The following is a 22,878-nucleotide window of genomic DNA, read 5'->3' as shown; positions in this document are numbered from 1 at the left end:
GGCTGGTGAGATACTATAAGATGCTGCCAGTAATTCTATTTCCCTGGTAAAATTATCTAAAGCTCTCTGGGCTGGTGAGACTCTATAAGATGCTGCCAGGACTTCTATTCCCCTGGTAAAATGATCTAAAGCTCTCAGGGCTGGTGAGATTATATAAGATGCTGCCAGTACTTCTATTTCCCTGGTAAAATGATCTAAAGCTTTCAGGGCTGGTGAGATTCTATAAGATGCTGCCAGTACTTCTATTTCCCTGGTAAAATGATCTAAAGCTCTCTGGGCTGGTGAGATTCTATAGGATGCTGCCAGTACTTCTATTTCCCTGGAAAAAGGATCTAAAGCTCTCTGGGCTGGTGAGATTCTATATGATGATGCCAGTAATTCTATTTCCCTGGTAAAATTATCTAAAGTTCCCTGGGCTGGTGAGATTCTATAAGATGCTGCCAGTACTTCTATTTCCCTGGTAAAATTATCTAAAGCTCTCTGGGCTGGTGAGATTCTATAAGATGCTGTCAGTACTTCTATTTCCTTGGTAAAATGATATAAAGCTCTCTGGGCTGGTGAGATTCTATAAGATGCTGCCAGTAATTATATTTCCCTGGTAAAATTATCTAAAGCTCTCAGGGCTGGTGAGACTCTATAAGATGCTGCCAATACTTATATTCCCCTGGTAAAATGATCTAAAGCTCTCTGGGCTGGTGAGACTCTATAAGATGCTGCCAGTACTTCTATTTCCCTGGTAAAATGATCTAAAGCTCTCTGGGCTGGTGAGATTCTATAAGATGCTGCCAGTAATTCTATTTCCCTGGTAAAATTATCTAAAGCTCTCTGGGCTGGTGAGACTCTATAAGATGCTGCCAGTACTTCTATTCCCCTGGTATAATGATCTAAAGCTCTCAGGGCTGGTGAGATTCTATAAGATGCTGCCAGTACTTCTATTTCCCTGGTAAAATGATCTAAAGCTCTCTGGGCTGGTGAGATTCTATAAGATGCTGCCAGTACTTCTATTTCCCTGGTAAAATGATCTAAAGCTCTCTGGGCTGGTGAGATTCTATAGATGCTGCCAGTACTTCTATTTCCCTGGTAAAATGATCTAAAGCTCTCTGGGCTGGTGAGATTCTATAAGATGCTGCCAGTAATTCTATTTCCCTGGTAAAATTATCTAAAGCTCTCTGGGCTGGTGAGACTCTATAAGATGCTGCCAGTACTTCTATTCCCCTGGTAAAATGATCTAAAGCTCTCTGGGCTGGTGAGATTCTATAAGATGCTGCCAGTACTTCTATTTCCCTGGTAAAATGATCTAAAGCTCTCTGGGCTGGTGAGATTCTATAAGATGCTGCCAGTACTTCTATTTCCCTGGTAAAATGATCTAAAGCTCTCTGGGCTGGTGAGAATCTATAAGATGCTGCCAGTACTTCTATTTCCCTGGTAAAATGATCTAAAGCTCTCTGGGCTGGTGAGATACTATAAGATGCTGCAAGTACTTCTATTTCCCTGGTAAAATGATCTAAAGCTCTCTGGGCTGGTGAGATTCTATAAGATGCTGCCAGTACTTCTATTTCCCTGGTAAAATGATCTAAAGCTCTCTGGGCTGGTGAGATTCTATAAGATGCTGCCAGTACTTCTATTTCCCTGGTAAAATGATCTAAAGCTCTCTGGGCTGGTGAGATTCTATAAGATGCTGCCAGTACTTCTATTTCCCTGGTAAATGATCTAAAGCTCTCTGGGCTGGTGAGATTCTATAAGATGCTGCCAGTACTTCTATTTCCCTGGTAAAATGATCTAAAGCTCTCTGGGCTGGTGAGATTCTATAAGATGCTGCCAGTACTTCTATTTCCCTGGTAAAATGATCTAAAGCTCTCTGGGCTGGTGAGATTCTATAAGATGCTGCTAGTACTTCTATTTCCCTGGTAAAATTATCTAAAGCTCTCTGGGCTGGTGAGATTCTATAAGATGCTGCCAGTACTTCTATTTCCCTGGTAAAATGATCTAAAGCTCTCAGGGCTGGTGAGATTCTATAAGATGCTGCCAGTACTTCTATTTCCCTGGTAAAATGATCTAAAGCTCTCTGGGCTGGTGAGATTCTATAAGATGCTGCCAGTACTTCTATTTCCCTGGTAAAATGATCTAAAGCTCTCTGGGCTGGTGAGATTCTATAAGATAGTGCCAGTACTTCTATTTCCCTGGTGAAATGATCTAAAGCTCTCTGGGCTGGTGAGATTCTATAAGATGCTGCCAGTAATTATATTTCCCTGGTAAATTGATCTAAAGCTCTCTGGGCTGGTGAGATTCTATAAGATGCTGCCAGTACTTCTATTTCTCTAGTGGAATGATCTAAAGATCTAAGGGCTGGTGAGACTCTATAAGATGCTGCCAGTACTTCTATTCCCCTGGTAAAATGATCTAAAGCTCTCTGGGCTGGTGAGAGTCTATAAGATGCTGCCAGTAATTCTATTTCCCTGGTAAAATTATCTAAAGCTCTCTGGGCTGGTGAGAGTCTATAAGATGCTGTCAGTACTTCTATTTCCTTGGTAAAATGATATAAAGCTCTCTGGGCTGGTGAGATTCTATAAGATGCTGCCAGTACGTCTATTTCCCTGGTAAAATGATCTAAAGGTCTCTGGGCTGGTGAGATTCTATAAGATGCTGCCAGTACTTCTATTTCCCTGGTAAAATGATCTAAAGCTCTCTGGGCTGGTGAGATTCTATAATATGCTGCCAGTACTTCTATTTCCCTGGTAAAATTATCTAAAGCTCTATGGGCTGGTGAGATTCTATAAGATGCTGCCAGTACTTCTATTTCCCTGGTAAAATGATCTAAAGCTCTCAGGGCTGGTGAAATTCTATAAGATGCTGAAAGTATTTCTACTTCCCTGGTAAAATTATCTAAAGCTCTCTGGGCTGGTGAGATTCTATAAGATGCTGCCAGTACTTCTATTTCTCTAGTGGAATGATCTAAAGCTCTCAGGGCTGGTGAGATTCTATAAGATGCTGCCAGTACTTCTATTTCCCTGGTAAAATGATCTAAAGCTCTCTGGGCTGGTGAGATTCTATAAGATGCTGCCAGTACTTCTATTTCTCTTTTGGAATGATCTAAAGCTCTCAGGGCTGGTGAGATTCTATAAGATGCTGCCAGTACTTCTATTTCCCTGGTAAAATGATCTAAAGCTCTCTGGGCTTGTGAGATTCTATAAGATGCTGCCAGTACTTCTATTTCCCTGGTAAAATGATTTAAAGCTCTCTGGGCTTGTGAGATTCTATACGATGCTGCCAGTATTTCTATTTCCCTGGTAAAATTATCTAAAGCTCTCAGGGCTGGTGAGATTCTATTAGATGCTGCCAGTACTTCTATGTCCCTGGTAAAATGATCTAAAGCTCTCTGGGCTGGTGAGATTCTATAAGATGCTGTCAGTACTTCTATTTCCTTAGTAAAATGACCTAAAGCTCTCTGGGCTGGTGAGATTCTATAAGATGCTGCCAGTACGTCTATTTCCCTGGTAAAATGATCTAAAGGTCTCTGGGCTGGTGAGATTCTATAAGATGCTGCCAGTACTTCTATTTCCCTGGTAAAATGATCTAAAGCTCTCTGGGCTGGTGAGATTCTATAATATGCTGCCAGTACTTCTATTTCCCTGGTAAAATTATCTAAAGCTCTCTGGGCTGGTGAGATTCTATAAGATGCTGCCAGTACTTCTATTTCCCTGGTAAAATGATCTAAAGCTCTCAGGGCTGGTGAAATTCTATAAGATGCTGCCAGTATTTCTACTTCCCTGGTAAAATTATCTAAAGCTCTCTGGGCTGGTGAGATTCTATAAGATGCTGCCAGTACTTCTATTTCTCTAGTGGAATGATCTAAAGCTCTCAGGGCTGGTGAGATTCTATAAGATGCTGCCAGTACTTCTATTTCCCTGGTAAAATGATCTAAAGCTCTCTGGGCTGGTGATATTCTATAAGATGCTGCCAGTACTTCTATTTCCCTGGTAAATTGATCTAAAGCTCTCTGGGCTGGTAAGATTATATAAGATGCTGCCAGTACTTCTATTTCTCTAGTGGAATGATCTAAAGCTCTAAGGGCTGGTGAGACTCTATAAGATGCTGTCAGTATGTCTATTTCCCTGGTAAAATGATCTAAAGGTCTCTGGGCTGGTGAGATTCTATAAGATGCTGCCAGTACTTCTATTTCCCTGGTAAAATGATCTAAAGGTCTCTGGGCTGGTGAGATTCTATAAGATGCTGCCAGTACTTCTATTTCCCTGGTAAAATGATCTAAAGCTCTCTGGGCTGGTGAGATTCTATAATATGCTGCCAGTACTTCTATTTCCCTGGTAAAATTATCTAAAGCTCTCTGGGCTGGTGAGATTCTATAAGATGCTGCCAGTACTTCCATTTCCCTGGTAAAATGATCTAAAGCTCTCAGGGCTGGTGAAATTCTATAAGATGCTGCCAGTATTTCTACTTCCCTGGTAAAATTATCTAAAGCTCTCTGGGCTGGTGAGATTCTATAAGATGCTGCCAGTACTTCTATTTCTCTAGTGGAATGATCTAAAGCTCTCAGGGCTGGTGAGATTCTATAAGATGCTGCCAGTACTTCTATTTCCCTGGTAAAATGATCTAAAGCTCTCTGGGCTGGTGAGATTCTATAAGATGCTGCCAGTACTTCTATTTCTCTAGTGGAATGATCTAAAGCTCTCAGGGCTGGTGAGATTCTATAAGATGCTGCCAGTACTTCTATTTCCCTGGTAAAATGATCTAAAGCTCTCTGGGCTGGTGATATTCTATAAGATGCTGCCAGTACTTCTATTTCCCTGGTAAATTGATCTAAAGCTCTCTGGGCTGGTAAGATTCTATAAGATGCTGCCAGTACTTCTATTTCTGTAGTGGAATGATCTAAAGCTCTAAGGGCTGGTGAGACTCTATAAGATGCTGCCAGTATGTCTATTTCCCTGGTAAAATGATCTAAAGGTCTCTGGGCTGGTGAGATTCTATAAGATGCTGCCAGTACTTCTATTTCCCTGGTAAAATGATCTAAAGCTCTCTGGGCTGGTGAGATTCTATAATATGCTGCCAGTACTTCTATTTCCCTGGTAAAATTATCTAAAGCTCTCTGGGCTGGTGAGATTCTATAAGATGCTGCCAGTACTTCTATTTCCCTGGTAAAATGATCTAAAGCTCTCAGGGCTGGTGAGATTCTATAAGATGCTGCCAGTACTTCTACTTCCCTGGTAAAATGATCTAAAGCTCTCTGGGCTGGTGAGATTCTATAAGATGCTGCCAGTACTTCTATTTCCCTGGTAAAATGATCTAAAGCTCTCTGGGCTGGTGAGATTCTATAAGATGCTGCCAGTACTTCTATTTCCCTAGTAAAATGATATAAACGTCTCTGGGCTAGTGAGATTCTACAAGATGCTGCCAGTACTTCTATTTCTCTAGTGGAATGATCTAAAGCTCTTAGGGCTGGTGAGATTCTATAAGATGCTGCCAGTACTTCTATTTCCCTGGTAAAATGATCTAAAGCTCTCTGGGCTGGTGAGATTCTATAAGATGCTGCTAGTACTTCTATTTCCCTGGTAAATTGATCTAAAGCTCTCTGGGCTGGTGAGATTCTATAAGATGCTGCCAGTACTTCTATTTCTCTAGTGGAATGATCTAAAGCTCTAAGGGCTGGTGAGACTCTATAAGATGCTGCCATTACTTCTATTTCCCTGGTAAAATGATCTAAAGCTCTCTGGGCTGGTGAGATTCTATAAGATGCTGCCAGTACTTCTATTTCCCTGGTAAAATGATCTAAAGCTCTCTGGGCTGGTGAGATTCTATAAGATGCTGCCAGTACTTCTATTTCCCTGGTAAAATGATCTAAAAGTCTCTGGGCTGGTGAGATTCTATAAGATGCTGCCAGTACTTCTATTTCCCTGGTAAAATGATCTAAAGCTCTCTAGGCAGGTGAGATTCTATAAGATGCTGCCCGTACTTCTATTTCCCTGGTAAAATGATCTAAAGCTCTCTGGGCTGGTGAGATTCTATAAGAATGTTGCCAGTATTTCTATTTCCCTGGTAAAATGATCTAAAGCTCTCAGGGCTGGTGAGTTTCTATCAGATGCTGCCAGTACTTCTATTTCCCTGGTAAAATGATCTAAAGCTCTCTGGGCTGGTGAGATTCTATCAGATGCTGCCAGTATTTCTATTTCCCTGGTAAAATTATCTAAAGCTCTCTGGGCTTGTGAGATTCTATAAGATGCTGCCAGTACTTCTATTTCCCTGGTAAAATTATCTAAAGCTCTCAGGGCTGGTGAGATTCTATACGATGCTGCCAGTATTTCTATTTCCCTGGTAAAATTATCTAAAGCTCTCAGGGCTGGTGAGATTCTATTAGATGCTGCCAGTACTTCTATGTCCCTGGTAAAATGATCTAAAGCTCTCTGGGCTGGTGAGATTCTATAAGATGCTGTCAGTACTTCTATTTCCTTAGTAAAATGACCTAAAGCTCTCTAGGCTGGTGAGATTCTATAAGATGCTGCCAGTACGTCTATTTCCCTGGTAAAATGATCTAAAGGTCTCTGGGCTGGTGAGATTCTATAAGATGCTGCCAGTTCTTCTATTTCCCTGGTAAAATGATCTAAAGCTCTCTGGGCTGGTGAGATTCTATAATATGCTGCCAGTACTTCTATTTCCCTGGTAAAATTATCTTAAGCTCTCTGGGCTGGTGAGATTCTATAAGATGCTGCCAGTACTTCTATTTCCCTGGTAAAATGATCTAAAGCTCTCAGGGCTGGTGAAATTCTATAAGATGCTGCCAGTATTTCTACTTCCCTGGTAAAATTATCTAAAGCTCTCTGGGCTGGTGAGATTCTATAAGATGCTGCCAGTACTTCTATTTCTCTAGTGGAATGATCTAAAGCTCTCAGGGCTGGTGAGATTCTATAAGATGCTGCCAGTACTTCTATTTCCCTGGTAAAATGATCTAAAGCTCTCTGGGCTGGTGAGATTCTATAAGATGCTGCCAGTACTTCTATTTCTCTAGTGGAATGATCTAAAGCTCTCAGGGCTGGTGAGATTCTATAAGATGCTGCCAGTACTTCTATTTCCCTGGTAAAATGATCTAAAGCTCTCTGGGCTGGTGATATTCCTTAAGATGCTGCCAGTACTTCTATTTCCCTGGTAAATTGATCTAAAGCTCTCTGGGCTGGTAAGATTCTATAAGATGCTGCCAGTACTTCTATTTCTCTAGTGGAATGATCTAAAGCTCTAAGGGCTGGTGAGACTCTATAAGATGCTGCCAGTATGTCTGTTCCCTGGTAAAATGATCTAAAGGTCTCTGGGCTGGTGAGATTCTATAAGATGCTGCCAGTACTTCTATTTCCCTGGTAAAATGATCTAAAGGTCTCTGGGCTGGTGAGATTCTATAAGATGCTGCCAGTACTTCTATTTCCCTGGTAAAATGATCTAAAGCTCTCTGGGCTGGTGAGATTCTATAATATGCTGCCAGTACTTCTATTTCCCTGGTAAAATTATCTAAAGCTCTCTGGGCTGGTGAGATTCTATAAGATGCTGCCAGTACTTCTATTTCCCTGGTAAAATGATCTAAAGCTCTCAGGGCTGGTGAAATTCTATAAGATGATGCCAGTATTTCTACTTCCCTGGTAAAATTATCTAAAGCTCTCTGGGCTGGTGAGATTCTATAAGATGCTGCCAGTACTTCTATTTCTCTAGTGGAATGATCTAAAGCTCTCAGGGCTGGTGAGATTCTATAAGATGCTGCCAGTACTTCTATTTCCCTGGTAAAATGATCTAAAGCTCTCTGGGCTGGTGAGATTCTATAAGATGCTGCCAGTACTTCTATTTCTCTAGTGGAATGATCTAAAGCTCTCAGGGCTGGTGAGATTCTATAAGATGCTGCCAGTACTTCTATTTCCCTGGTAAAATGATCTAAAGCTCTCTGGGCTGGTGATATTCTATAAGATGCTGCCAGTACTTCTATTTCCCTGGTAAATTGATCTAAAGCTCTCTGGGCTGGTAAGATTCTATAAGATGCTGCCAGTACTTCTATTTCTCTAGTGGAATGATCTAAAGCTCTAAGGGCTGGTGAGACTCTATAAGATGCTGCCAGTATGTCTATTTCCCTGGTAAAATGATCTAAAGGTCTCTGGGCTGGTGAGATTCTATAAGATGCTGCCAGTACTTCTATTTCCCTTGTAAAATGATCTAAAGCTCTCTGGGCTGGTGAGATTCTATAATATGCTGCCAGTACTTCTATTTCCCTGGTAAAATTATCTAAAGCTCTCTGGGCTGGTGAGATTCTATAAGATGCTGCCAGTACTTCTATTTCCCTGGTAAAATGATCTAAAGCTCTCAGGGCTGGTGAGATTCTATAAGATGCTGCCAGTACTTCTACTTCCCTGGTAAAATGATCTAAAGCTCTCTGGGCTGGTGAGATTCTATAAGATGCTGCCAGTACTTCTATTTCCCTGGTAAAATGATCTAAAGCTCTCTGGGCTGGTGAGATTCTATAAGATGCCGCCAGTACTTCTATTTCCCTAGTAAAATGATATAAACGTCTCTGGGCTAGTGAGATTCTACAAGATGCTGCCAGTACTTCTATTTCTCTAGTGGAATGATCTAAAGCTCTCAGGGCTGGTGAGATTCTATAAGATGCTGCCAGTACTTCTATTTCTCTAGTGGAATGATCTAAAGCTCTAAGGGCTGGTGAGACTCTATAAGATGCTGCCATTACTTCTATTTCCCTGGTAAAATGATCTAAAGCTCTCTGGGCTGGTGAGATTCTATAAGATACTGCCAGTACTTCTATTTCCCTGGTAAAATGATCTAAAGCTCTCTGGGCTGGTGAGATTCTATAAGATGCTGCCAGTACTTCTATTTCCCTGGTAAAATTATCTAAAAGTCTCTGGGCTGGTGAGATTCTATAAGATGCTGCCAGTACTTCTATTTCCCTGGTAAAATGATCTAAAGCTCTCTGGGCTGGTGAGATTCTATAAGATGCTGCCAGTACTTCTATTTCCCTGGTAAAATGATCTAAAGCTCTCTAGGCAGGTGAGATTCTATAAGATGCTGCCCGTACTTCTATTTCCCTGGTAAAATGATCTAAAGCTCTCTGGGCTGGTGAGATTCTATAAGAATGTTGCCAGTATTTCTATTTCCCTGGTAAAATGATCTAAAGCTCTCAGGGCTGGTGAGTTTCTATCAGATGCTGCCAGTACTTCTATTTCCCTGGTAAAATGATCTAAAGCTCTCTGGGCTGGTGAGATTCTATCAGATGCTGCCAGTATTTCTATTTCCCTGGTAAAATTATCTAAAGCTCTCTGGGCTTGTGAGATTCTATAAGATGCTGCCAGTACTTCTATTTCCCTGGTAAAATGATTTAAAGCTCTCAGGGCTGGTGAGATTCTATACGATGCTGCCAGTATTTCTATTTCCCTGGTAAAATTATCTAAAGCTCTCAGGGCTGGTTAGATTCTATTAGATGCTGCCAGTACTTCTATGTCCCTGGTAAAATGATCTAAAGCTCTCTGGGCTGGTGAGATTCTATAAGATGCTGTCAGTACTTCTATTTCCTTAGTAAAATGACCTAAAGGTCTCTGGGCTGGTGAGATTCTATAAGATGCTGCCAGTACTTCTATTTCCCTGGTAAAATGATCTAAAGCTCTCAGGGCTGGTGAGACTCTATAAGATGCTGCCAGTACTTCTATTTCCTTAGTAAAATGATCTAAAGCTCTCTGGGCTGGTGAGACTCTATAAGATGCTGCCAGTACTTCTATTTCCCTAATAAAATGATCTAAAGCTCTCTGGGCTGGTGAGATTCTATAAGATGCTGCCAGTACTTCTATTTCCTTAGTAAAATGATCTAAAGGTCTCTGGGCTGGTGAGAGTCTATAAGATGCAGCCAGTACTTCTATTTCCCTGGTTCAATTATATAAAGACTTTTGTCCCTGAAAATAGTGCGTCTCGCTAAGGAGCGTGTACTGTATGGGAAGCAGATGCTGACATTACAAAAGTGCACAATGAAAATCACAATTTAAAAATTATACAAAACAAATATTTGAACCATTTACACAAAAATTCTCTGGGAAAAAATTGTAATGTTAAAGGGACATGAAACCCAAAAAAATTCTTTTGTGATTCAGATAGAGAATACATTTTTAAACAACTTTCTAATTTACTTCTATTATTTTATTTGTTTCATTCTCTTGGTATCATTTGTTGAAGAAGCAGCAATGCACTACTGGTTGCTAACTGATCACATGGGCGAGCCAATGACAATCAATATATATATGCAGCCACCGATTAGCAGCTAGAACCTAGGTTCTCTGCTGCTCCGGAACTTGCCTTTATAAAGCTTTTAGCAAAGGATAACAAGAGAAGGAAGCAAATTAAATAATAGAAGTAAATTGAAAAGTTGTTTAAAATTGTATTCTAAATCATGAAAGAAAAATGTTGGCTTTTACGTCCCTTTAAGTTTCATCAAAATCATAGCAAATTTGTTCACCAAAAATCGTATTTTATAAAACAAAAGTACATTTTGTATGTAAATTACACATATATACATTGTATAAAATATTCAAAGTGTAAATTGTAATTTAACTACACTGAATGTACAAAAAACACATAGAAATTCATACTCATATATACAAAATAGAAAGCATATTTTTTTTTTCAGGAATCATGTCTGCCCAGCGCTTAATAAATTGGCCCCATAAGGTCCAATTGCTGTCTGATAATAATCCATCAGAATCAGTCAGTTTTACAATTAGAAACATAAAGAAAGATTTAATGCCAGATAAGAATTAGCAGGGCCGGCCATCAAATTGCCCAAGCTTCCCAATAAAGTTGAAGTGACATTTGAGCTACTTAATCATATATGTTATAGAAATATATTAATGGATCGCAAAAGATCTACCTAAAAATACATTTAAAGTGTCATTTTGTTAGCAAATGTTGCAATACAGGGACACACCCCTTAAAAACCTCTTGAATGTTGTTTATCTGATCCCCCATGCTGTGGCCAGTTAGTGACAGAAAGAGTTGGGTGTATGGGTAGTTTTGTATTATCACCTCTTTAGCCTTTTCAGACCTTTAATCAGAGATTGCTGATGTATAGACTTCTTCTTTATGTGTGATAAACTGATAAAAAAGTATGATCCCAACTTATAAACTGTGGAATTCATATAGACTTGTACCTGCCATTTGTCATTATGATCAGTGAAGCTGCATCTATCCCATAACCATACATTTCTCACAGCATAGAATGAATTTCACTGTGAAATACTTAAGTATCACAAAAACACATTCAAAACATTAGTAAATAAATTAATTAAAATGCAAAACAAAAAAAAAAGATGAAAAAAACCTCCCTCTATAAAACAGTCCTGCAGAGATAGTTTTCTTCTTGTGAAAATGCAACAGATAGATCTTTGTGTGTTGCACTTTCAGATGAAGAAATCTAAGTCTGAAACTAACCGAAAACCGCTGGCGGCCGCCATCTTTAGCATGTTTCCTCACAAATGAGATGAATGCAAATGCCTAATTGTCAGCTTCGAAATAACGATACTTGATCGCGAGACTAGAAGCTTTACAAAGGTAATAGAATCTTTACAAATTCTGTATGCTTGAAAAAGGTTTAAGTGAAAAACCTTCACCATGTTTCCAGAATCTGACCCCTAGGCCAGCATTGTAATCCGTGAGCTTATTTTACTCTGATAAAACAGAAATGCAAATGTTTTACAATTACATGTACCCTGTACATTGGCGGTCGATAAAGGAGCATTAAACCTACACAATAAAGTTATATAATTCTGCACATAGTGCGGAATTATAAAACATTATCTTAGAACCAACTTTATATAACAAAGTATTTCAGAGATATTTTTTCACTAAGTAGAATTTTTCAGAAAGCCGCTCCTGGCTCTACTGAGTGGGTCTGTTTTTTCCTAAGGGCATCGTGGCACGCTGTCTAGTCACAGCCGGCCCGATCGCGCCATTAAACGGAATGTAGTGGGAGCGTGCATTGAAAATCATAGTTGTTGACTGCTTACATAGAATGGAGCATGCTCTCAAAATAAACTGGGTGCATATCTCATGAACATAACCCCCTGAGAATATAGATAGATAGATAGATAGATAGATAGATAGATAGATAAATAACCTTTTCAGTAAACTGGTTTTATTATCAAATGTAATTCTCTCCATTTTATTGGAGCATATCTAGATTTGCTATACATAACTTAAGACACATGCATGCTCCTAAGCAAATCTAGATATGCTCTCATAAAATGGAGCTTTGTTTCAACAAAGGATACTAAGACAGAGAAGTACATTTGATAAAAAAAACAGTATACTGAAAAGGTTATTTATCTATCTATATTCTCAGGGGGTTATGTTCATGAGATATGCACCCAGTTTATTTTAAGAGTATGCTCCAGTCTGTGTAAGCAATAAATAACTATGATTTTCAATGTATTTTCAGGTATGTTATCATTTATTAATATTTGTTGAGTGCAGTACATGAGTAGGAGTACACAGTGACAACAATTTATGCATACAGAAAACAGGAATACAGATACAGAAAACAGGAATACAGATACAGAAAACAGGAATACAGATACAGAAAACAGGAATACAGATACAGAAAACCAAACTAAAGAAAAGTTATTACAGCAGTGGGAGAACCCTGCCCCAATGCGCTTACAATCTGCAAAATCTCACATTTTACCTAATGCACTCTCACATATGCAATGTGTAGGCTTTAGCTTACAATCTACAGAATCTAACATTTTGCTAATGCACTTTCACATATGCAATGTGTAGGCTTTAACTTACAATCTACAGAATCTCACATTTTGCTAATGCACTCTCACATATGCAATGTGTAGGCTTTAACTTACAATCTACAGAATCTAACATTTTGCTAATGCACTCTCACATATGCAATGTGTAGGCTTTAACTTACAATCTACAGAATCTAACATTTTACCTAATGCACTCTCACATATGCAATGTGTAGGCTTTAACTTACAATCTACAGAATCTCACATTTTGCTAATGCACTCTCACATATGCAATGTGTAGGCTTTAGCTTACAATCTACAGAATCTCACATTTTGCTAATGCACTCTCACATATGCAATGTGTAGGCTTTAACTTACAATCTACAGAATCTCACATTTTACCTAATGCACTCTCACATATGCAATGTGTAGGCTTTAACTTACAATCTACAGAATCTCACATTTTACCTAATGCACTCTCAAATATGCAATGTGTAGGCTTTAACTTACAATCTACAGAATCTCACATTTTACCTAATGCACTCTCACATATGCAATGTGTAGGCTTTAACTTACAATCTACAGAATCTCACATTTTACCTAATGCACTCTCACATATGCAATGTGTAGGCTTTAACTTACAATCTACAGAATCTAACATTTTGCTAATGCACTCTCACATATGCAATGTGTAGGCTTTAACTTACAATCTGCAAAATCTCACATTTTACCTAATGCACTCTCACATATGCAATGTGTAGGCTTTAACTTACAATCTACAGAATCTAACAGTTTGCTAATGCACTCTCACATATGCAATGTGTAGGCTTTAACTTACAATCTACAGAATCTCACATTTTACCTAATGCACTCTCACATATGCAATGTGTAGGCTTTAACTTACAATCTACAGAATCTCACATTTTACCTAATGCACTCTCACATATGCAATGTGTAGGCTTTAACTTACAATCTACAGAATCTAACATTTTGCTAATGCACTCTCACGTATGCAATGTGTAGGCTTTAGCTTACAATCTACAGAATCTCACATTTTGCTAATGCACTCTCACATATGCAATGTGTAGGCTTTAACTTACAATCTACAGAATCTCACATTTTGCTAATGCACTTTCACATATGCAATGTGTAGGCTTTAGCTTACAATCTACAGAATCTAACATTTTGCTAATGCACTCTCACATATGCAATGTGTAGGCTTTAACTTACAATCTACAGAATCTAACATTTTGCTAATGCACTCTCACATATGCAATGTGTAGGCTTTAACTTACAATCTACAGAATCTCACATTTACCTAATGCACTCTCACATATGCAATGTGTAGGCTTTAACTTACAATCTACAGAATCTCACATTTTACCTAATGCACTCTCACATATGCAATGTGTAGGCTTTAATTTACAATCTACAGAATCTCACATTTTGCTAATGCACTTTCACATATGCAATGTGTAGGCTTTAGCTTACAATCTACAGAATCTAACATTTTGCTAATGCACTCTCACATATGCAATGTGTAGGCTTTAACTTACAATCTACAGAATCTAACATTTTGCTAATGCACTCTCACATATGCAATGTGTAGGCTTTAACTTACAATCTACAGAATCTCACATTTACCTAATGCACTCTCACATATGCAATGTGTAGGCTTTAACTACAATCTACAGAATCTCACATTTACCTAATGCACTCTCACATATGCAATGTGTAGGCTTTAACTTACAATCTACAGAATCTCACATTTTACCTAATGCACTCTCACATATGCAATGTGTAGGCTTTAACTTACAATCTACAGAATCTCACAGTTTGCTAATGCACTCTCACATATGCAATGTGTAGGCTTTAACTTACAATCTACAGAATCTAACATTTTGCTAATGCACTCTCACATATTCAATGTGTAGGCTTTAACTTACAATCTACAGAATCTAACATTTTACCTAATGCACTTTCACATATGCAATGTGTAGGCTTTAACTTACAATCTACAGAATCTCACATTTTGCTAATGCACTCTCACATATGCAATGTGTAGGCTTTAACTTACAATCTACAGAATCTCACATTTTACCTAATGCACTCTCACATATGCAATGTGTAGGCTTTAACTTACAATCTACAGAATCTAACATTTTACCTAATGCACTCTCACATATGCAATGTGTAGGCTTTAGCTTACAATCTACAGAATCTCACATTTTACCTAATGCACTCTCACATATGCAATGTGTAGGCTTTAACTTACAATCTACAGAATCTCACATTTTGCTAATGCACTCTCACATATGCAATGTGTAGGCTTTAGCTTACAATCTACAGAATCTAACATTTTGCTAATGCACTCTCACATATGCAATGTGTAGGCTTTAACTTACAATCTACAGAATCTCACATTTTGCTAATGCACTCTCACATATGCAATGTGTAGGCTTTAACTTACAATCTACAGAATCTCACATTTTGCTAATGCACTCTCACATATGCAATGTGTAGGCTTTAACTTACAATCTACAGAATCTAACATTTTGCTAATGCACTCTCACATATGCAATGTGTAGGCTTTAACTTACAATCTACAGAATCTAACATTTTGCTAATGCACTCTCACATATGCAATGTGTAGGCTTTAACTTACAATCTACAGAATCTCACATTTTACCTAATGCACTCTCACATATGCAATGTGTAGGCTTTAACTTACAATCTACAGAATCTCACATTTTGCTAATGCACTCTCACATATGCAATGTGTAGGCTTTAACTTACAATCTACAGAATCTCACATTTTGCTAATGCACTTTCACATATGCAATGTGTAGGCTTTAACTTACAATCTACAGAATCTAACAGTTTGCTAATGCACTTTCACATATGCAATGTGTAGGCTTTAACTTACAATCTACAGAATCTAACAGTTTGCTAATGCACTTTCACATATGCAATGTGTAGGCTTTAACTTACAATCTACAGAATCTAACATTTTGCTAATGCACTCTCACATATTCAATGTGTAGGCTTTAACTTACAATCTACAGAATCTCACATTTTACCTAATGCACTCTCACATATGCAATGTGTAGGCTTTAACTTACAATCTACAGAATCTAACATTTTGCTAATGCACTCTCACATATGCAATGTGTAGGCTTTAGCTTACAATCTACAGAATCTAACATTTTGCTAATGCACTCTCACATATGCAATGTGTAGGCTTTAACTTACAATCTACAGAATCTCACATTTTGCTAATGCACTCTCACATATGCAATGTGTAGGCTTTAACTTACAATCTACAGAATCTAACATTTTGCTAATGCACTCTCACATATGCAATGTGTAGGCTTTAACTTACAATCTACAGAATCTAACATTTTGCTAATGCACTCTCACATATGCAATGTGTAGGCTTTAACTTACAATCTACAGAATCTAACATTTTGCTAATGCACTCTCACATATGCAATGTGTAGGCTTTAGCTTACAATCTACAGAATCTCACATTTTGCTAATGCACTCTCACATATGCAATGTGTAGGCTTTAACTTACAATCTACAGAATCTAACATTTTGCTAATGCACTCTCACATATGCAATGTGTAGGCTTTAACTTACAATCTACAGAATCTCACATTTTACCTAATGCACTCTCACATATGCAATGTGTAGGCTTTAACTTACAATCTACAGAATCTAACATTTTGCTAATGCACTCTCACATATGCAATGTGTAGGCTTTAGCTTACAATCTACAGAATCTAACATTTTGCTAATGCACTCTCACATATGCAATGTGTAGGCTTTAGCTTACAATCTACAGAATCTAACATTTTGCTAATGCACTCTCACATATGCAATGTGTAGGCTTTAACTTACAATCTACAGAATCTCACATTTTGCTAATGCACTTTCACATATGCAATGTGTAGGCTTTAACTTACAATCTACAGAATCTCACATTTTACCTAATGCACTCTCACATATGCAATGTGTAGGCTTTAACTTACAATCTACAGAATCTCACATTTTACCTAATGCACTCTCACATATGCAATGTGTAGGCTTTAACTTACAATCTACAGAATCTCACATTTTACCTAATGCACTCTCACATATGCAATGTGTAGGCTTTAGCTTACAATCTACAGAATCTCACATTTTACCTAATGCACTCTCACATATGCAATGTGTAGGCTTTAACTTACAATCTACAGAATCTCACATTTTACCTAATGCACTCTCACATATGCAATGTGTAGGCTTTAACTTACAATCTACAGAATCTCACATTTTGCTAATGCACTCTCACATATGCAATGTGTAGGCTTTAACTTACAATCTACAGAATCTAACATTTTGCTAATGCACTCTCACATATGCAATGTGTAGGCTTTAACTTACAATCTACAGAATCTAACATTTTGCTAATGCACTCTCACATATGCAATGTGTAGGCTTTAACTTACAATCTACAGAATCTAACATTTTGCTAATGCACTCTCACATATGCAATGTGTAGGCTTTAACTTACAATCTACAGAATCTAACATTTTGCTAATGCACTCTCACATATGCAATGTGTAGGCTTTAACTTACAATCTACAGAATCTAACATTTTGCTAATGCACTCTCACATATGCAATGTGTAGGCTTTAACTTACAATCTACAGAATCTAACATTTTGCTAATGCACTCTCACATATGCAATGTGTAGGCTTTAACTTACAATCTACAGAATCTCACATTTTACCTAATGCACTCTCACATATGCAATGTGTAGGCTTTAGCTTACAATCTACAGAATCTCACATTTTACCTAATGCACTCTAACATATGCAATGTGTAGGCTTTAACTTACAATCTACAGAATCTCACATTTTGCTAATGCACTTTCACATATGCAATGTGTAGGCTTTAACTTACAATCTACAGAATCTAACATTTTGCTAATGCACTCTCACATATGCAATGTGTAGGCTTTAACTTACAATCTACAGAATCTCACATTTTACCTAATGCACTCTCACATATGCAATGTGTAGGCTTTAGCTTACAATCTACAGAATCTCACATTTTACCTAATGCACTCTCACATATGCAATGTGTAGGCTTTAGCTTACAATCTACAGAATCTAACATTTTGCTAATGCACTCTCACATATTCAATGTGTAGGCTTTAACTTACAATCTACAGAATCTCACATTTTACCTAATGCACTCTCACATATGCAATGTGTAGGCTTTAACTTACAATCTACAGAATCTAACATTTTGCTAATGCACTCTCACAATGCAATGTGTAGGCTTTCTTGGACTCCAGCAATTTGGATCAAGAGTAGTTCCCCTTTCCATATTAGGCATTGCATAATATGTAGCAAAAGAGCGACCACATGTTTATATGTGCAGCTGTTCACCACATCACACTGTACAGGTCCCAATACTATGTGCACTCAGGAATGTGGTGCCATATATTTCCTCGACCCATTGCATAGTTTAAATCAGCTGTTTTGAGGAAGTTGGGCCTCTAGCGCATGCGCAGTGAGCACCACAAACCACCAGCAGCTGATTCACGTTACCGGAAGTGACGTGGTCATGCATTCCTATGCGGTATACAACTTGTTTTAGAACACCGGCTGTGACTAGACAGTGTGCCGTGGTGCCCTTAGGAAAAAACGATAGTATACTTTTCCCCAGCGCCTAAGAGTGCTACTACTCTGGCTCCTGTGTGCAAGATCTCTTGACCAGAGCTTAAAAGTATCAGATTGAAAAGGCTATAGGAGCGCTTGGGATGCCTGTATAGGAATCTTAGCTGAGTAGAGTCAATGGGATTATTATACAAAACCAATTCTTTAAAAAGGTTCTAAAAATACGTATTTATTATACAATATTAAAAAACAATATTAAAAAACAATATTGAAAAATAATAGATATAACCAATGGTATATATGCAATTATACCATAACTAGAATAGGGTTTATGCCCTATCTAGTCAGTACGAATAAATGGTCTCAATTACATGTGATTCAAAACATATGATCCTGACCATAGGTATCTCGTTTAGCCAGTTATACTAAGCACATATATATTACATATGTTGTGCATATAAATTGCCAATACAGGTGATAACGTCGTTAACAATGAGATATGGTTAACCGAAAAATGTGTAAAAATGTGTGAAAAATATATAAAAAATCAAAAAGTTCAAAAAATGCAAAAAATCAAAAGATATCAAAAAATACCAAAAAATTGGTGTACACCTTTAAAAATCCTTAAAAATTAGTGTCATTATCTTTGCAAAGTGAATACAAATATTGAAAAAATCATGAAAAAATAGTGAAAAAATATATATATGAAATTATATATAGTGGCGAAAATCCAATAGTCTTTATGTGGCAGTTTGTATCCAATAAGTGTTGATATCACAGTTTGTATCCAATAAGTGTTGGTGTCAATGTCCTTGTTACAATGAATGAATCCTAATATTCCTTTTGTCCAAATGTCGATATTCGCAATTTCCTCTATTTCCTAAATGTAAGAAAACAAACAAACATAGTGCAATATGCTATTCCAATTGTGGCTTAATAAGTATAGAACTCACCGATTTGGGACCTGAGCCTTCAGTATCATTTCACAATCTACGCGTTTCGATCCTGCTGGATCTTTCTCAAGACTGATATGGCTCTGATAGGTTTTTCCTTAAATATTCTATTTTGGGCCCAAAAAACCGCCAAAAATATGGCGCCAAAATTACGCATCTTCCGGGATTCTTTTACCCGGATATGTTTCCTCTACATGTTTTAGCCTTCTGGGTGTGTTACACTGAATATGGAGGCTATGTGTCTAATCTGCCTCCGATTGTCCCACATTGGAATGTTACACCAGATCTATTATGTTGGTGTGAATGAAAGCGAAACCGGAAGTGACTTTGTGCGTATGATTTTTAAGGATTTTTAAAGGTGTACACCTATTTTTTGGTATTTTTTGATATCTTTTGATTTTTTGAATTTTTTTAACTTTTTGATTTTTTATATATTTTTCACACATTTTTACACATTTTTAGGTTAACCATATCTCATTGTTAACGACGTTATCACCTGTATTGGCAATTTATATGCATAACATATGTAATATATATGTGCTTAGTATAACTGGATAAACGAGATACCTATGGTCTGGATCATATGTTTTGAATCACATGTAATTGAGACCATTTATTCGTACTGACTAGATAGGGCATATACCCTATTCTAGTTATGGTATAATTGCATATATACCATTGGTTATATCTATTATTTTTCAATATTGTTTTTAATATTGTTTTTTAATATTGTATAATAAATACGTATTTTTAGAACCTTTTTAAAGAATTGGTTTTGTATAATAATCCCATTGACTCTACTCAGCTAAGATTCCTATACAGGCATCCCAAGCGCTCCTATGGCCCTTAGGAAAAAAAACAGACCTGCTCAGTAGAGCCAGGAGCGGCTTTCTGAAAAATTCTACTTAGTGAAAAAATATCTCTCAAATACTTTGTTATATAAAGTTGGCGCTAAGATAATGTTTTATAATTCCGCACTATGTGCAGAATTATATAACTTTATTGTGTAGGTTTACTGCCCCTTTAAACAAGCCCTTTTGTCAGCAAAATTACAATATGTCTGAATGCAGTACTAGCACAATTTCACTATTTCCAGCAAAGTTGCGCTAGGAAACCCCTTAACGACCACGTGACAGACAGGGTACATTGGTCATTAAGGGGTTAACCACAAGGTGTCTAAGTAGCCTATCGAGGGTCTATGAATCTAGCCCATTTTGCTGAGAATCAATCTTACGTATATTTATTTTCCTCTTTCATAGTACCTCATAATTATTAACTTTTTCAGCGCAGAGTATCACAATATTGTGACACTGTTTTTTTTCCTACCAGAGCAATTCAAGTCCCTGCGACTGGGCTTCTCACCCAATCTGGATGAATACAACCCTGACATCCCAGAGTGGAGACGAGACATCAGTCGTGTCATTAAGAGAGCGCTCATGTATGTAAGTGACAAAGAGCAGTAATTATTTTCTATATTGATTCTTACTTGTAAAATAATTAGACTTACACTTTTTGTATTAACAAAATAAATACAATTATTATGTATGCTAAATATATTAATTAATCTTCAGCAAACTCACAAAGTTAAACTCCAGTTTTTGTTACCCTGAACATGAATTATGCTATTTAATGTCATTTAGGAAAAATAGTTAGAGCTAGTTTTGAAATCATAGTTTTAAATCTCATAAACATTGTTAGAAAGTGGAAGATATGTTCTGTATTTAAAATGTGTGATGGATACCAGGTTGATAACAAGTTTTTTGTGTTTTATTTGACACTTGTGCAATCCCATCAGGTCTGCAAGTTCTCTTGTGGAATCGATGGGACACTCTGAAGACCATTGCTTAGTGAGTCACAGATTGTTTGATAGGCAATAAGACTGAAACAGAGCAATACATAAAGGTTAACCCCACCATTACATAATTTCCATCTACTTGACCTCAAAAATAATCAGGACACCTATCCCACCATGAGTCCTGACACCCTGGTACCTTCTCTCACCCTAGCTTGTTACCCAAGAATTAAACACAATTACTGAGCTGGATTAAAAAATGATCATGATCAAGTTTATTAAATGTTAACATGAAAAAAACTAGTTCTTTTATACAAGTTCTTCTAAGGTTCCCCAACAAAAAACACAAATCAACAACATATACTGTATGTATATGTATATTGGATCTTAAAGGGACACTAAACCAAAAGTTTTTTTCTTTCATGATTCAGGTAGAAAATACAATTTTAAACAACTTTCCAATTTACTTCTATTATCTAATTTGCTTCATTGTTTAGATATCATTTGTTGAAGAAATATCAATGCACACTGGTGAGCCAATCACACAAGGCATGTAAGTGCAGCCACCAATCAGCAGCTACTGAGCCTATCTAGATATGTAAAGGATATCAAGAGAATGAAGCAAATTAGATAATATAAGTAAATTAGAAAGTTGTTTACAATTTTGCATGTTCTATCTAAATCATGAAACTACACAGCCACCTTTTATGCTCTGCCCATATCAGAGACATTTGCATCCAGATAGTGCAGCCTCCTCATAAGGGCAACACCCGTAAGCCATGATTTAAAGTGCATTACTTTATCCAGTCAGTGCTCTCTCCTTTGGCTAAAAACAATTGATTAAAAAAACAAAAAGAGAGGAGGGAGGAACTTCAATTCTTAAGCTGCTACAGTGAAGCATTTAAAGTGACCATAGTGGAGCAATTCTTGCAGCAAGAAAACCCTGGGAGACTAAAAAACACAAATGAGAGAATCTCCACTGGGAACGGATGGTGCTCAGTAGCCTCTTTCTGCCAAAACTGTGCTTTTCACAGAAGAAAACTTCCCTATAGCATATCAATTAGACCCCGTCCAGAAAGGACAGTCCAGCCCTGAAATACCAGGAAATTATCATCTGAATAGAGGATTTGTACGGCTAACCCAGATGTATGCTTCAGCCTATATGGGCTCCGTCAGTGGAGGTGCAGCTATATCCCGCTAGGCACAAGGGGTCCACGTCTGTTGCCCCATTTCCCTTATGGAGACAAAACACAAAAAAGAGGAGCTTAACAGCAAACAGCTGGTGCTCTATAGCCCACCCTATGGGATGGTCCCCACAAAGGTTGCACCCTCTTTCTGCCCAAACTGTGCTTTTCATTCCTAGGGTGGTAACTAGCCATAGAACAAGCTATTATGCTATTGTTGGTTCCCAGGTTGAGCACTTCTCTATTTTTGTATATGCAAACCCTGACAAGAGTCAAAAGCTAATGAATTTTAGACTAAAGAGAGCTAGATTAACTACATGTACCTCTGCTGATGGTGACAATAGCAACCCTAAGCTGATGAACTCAGAGGTGCTACCTGCACCAAACTATAAAGGCAAACATAAATGGGTGGAAGGGTAGAAAAAGTGCATTTGGACAGGATGCAAAGAAACAGTGATTAAAATCTCTAATAACTTAATACTGTTGAGTAATTATGTCTGCTTC

General features: G+C 37.6%; 1 protein-coding gene across 1 annotated transcript in view; it reads left to right on the top strand.

Annotated features, from left to right (window-relative positions):
* The window catches only part of LOC128640533 (VPS10 domain-containing receptor SorCS1-like), a 1,407,808-nt gene that overhangs the window by 1,202,619 nt on the left and 182,311 nt on the right, over nt 1-22,878 (top strand). The window contains 1 exon segment of the mRNA XM_053693005.1: nt 20,728-20,840. Coding sequence (XP_053548980.1) covers nt 20,728-20,840 — 113 coding nt within the window.

This window comes from Bombina bombina, chromosome 9 (assembly GCF_027579735.1).
Source record: "Bombina bombina isolate aBomBom1 chromosome 9, aBomBom1.pri, whole genome shotgun sequence".
In the NCBI taxonomy this organism is placed as follows: domain Eukaryota; kingdom Metazoa; phylum Chordata; class Amphibia; order Anura; family Bombinatoridae; genus Bombina; species Bombina bombina.
The sequence above is the reverse complement of the archived record's forward strand: the minus strand, read 5'-3'. Positions and strand labels throughout refer to the sequence as shown.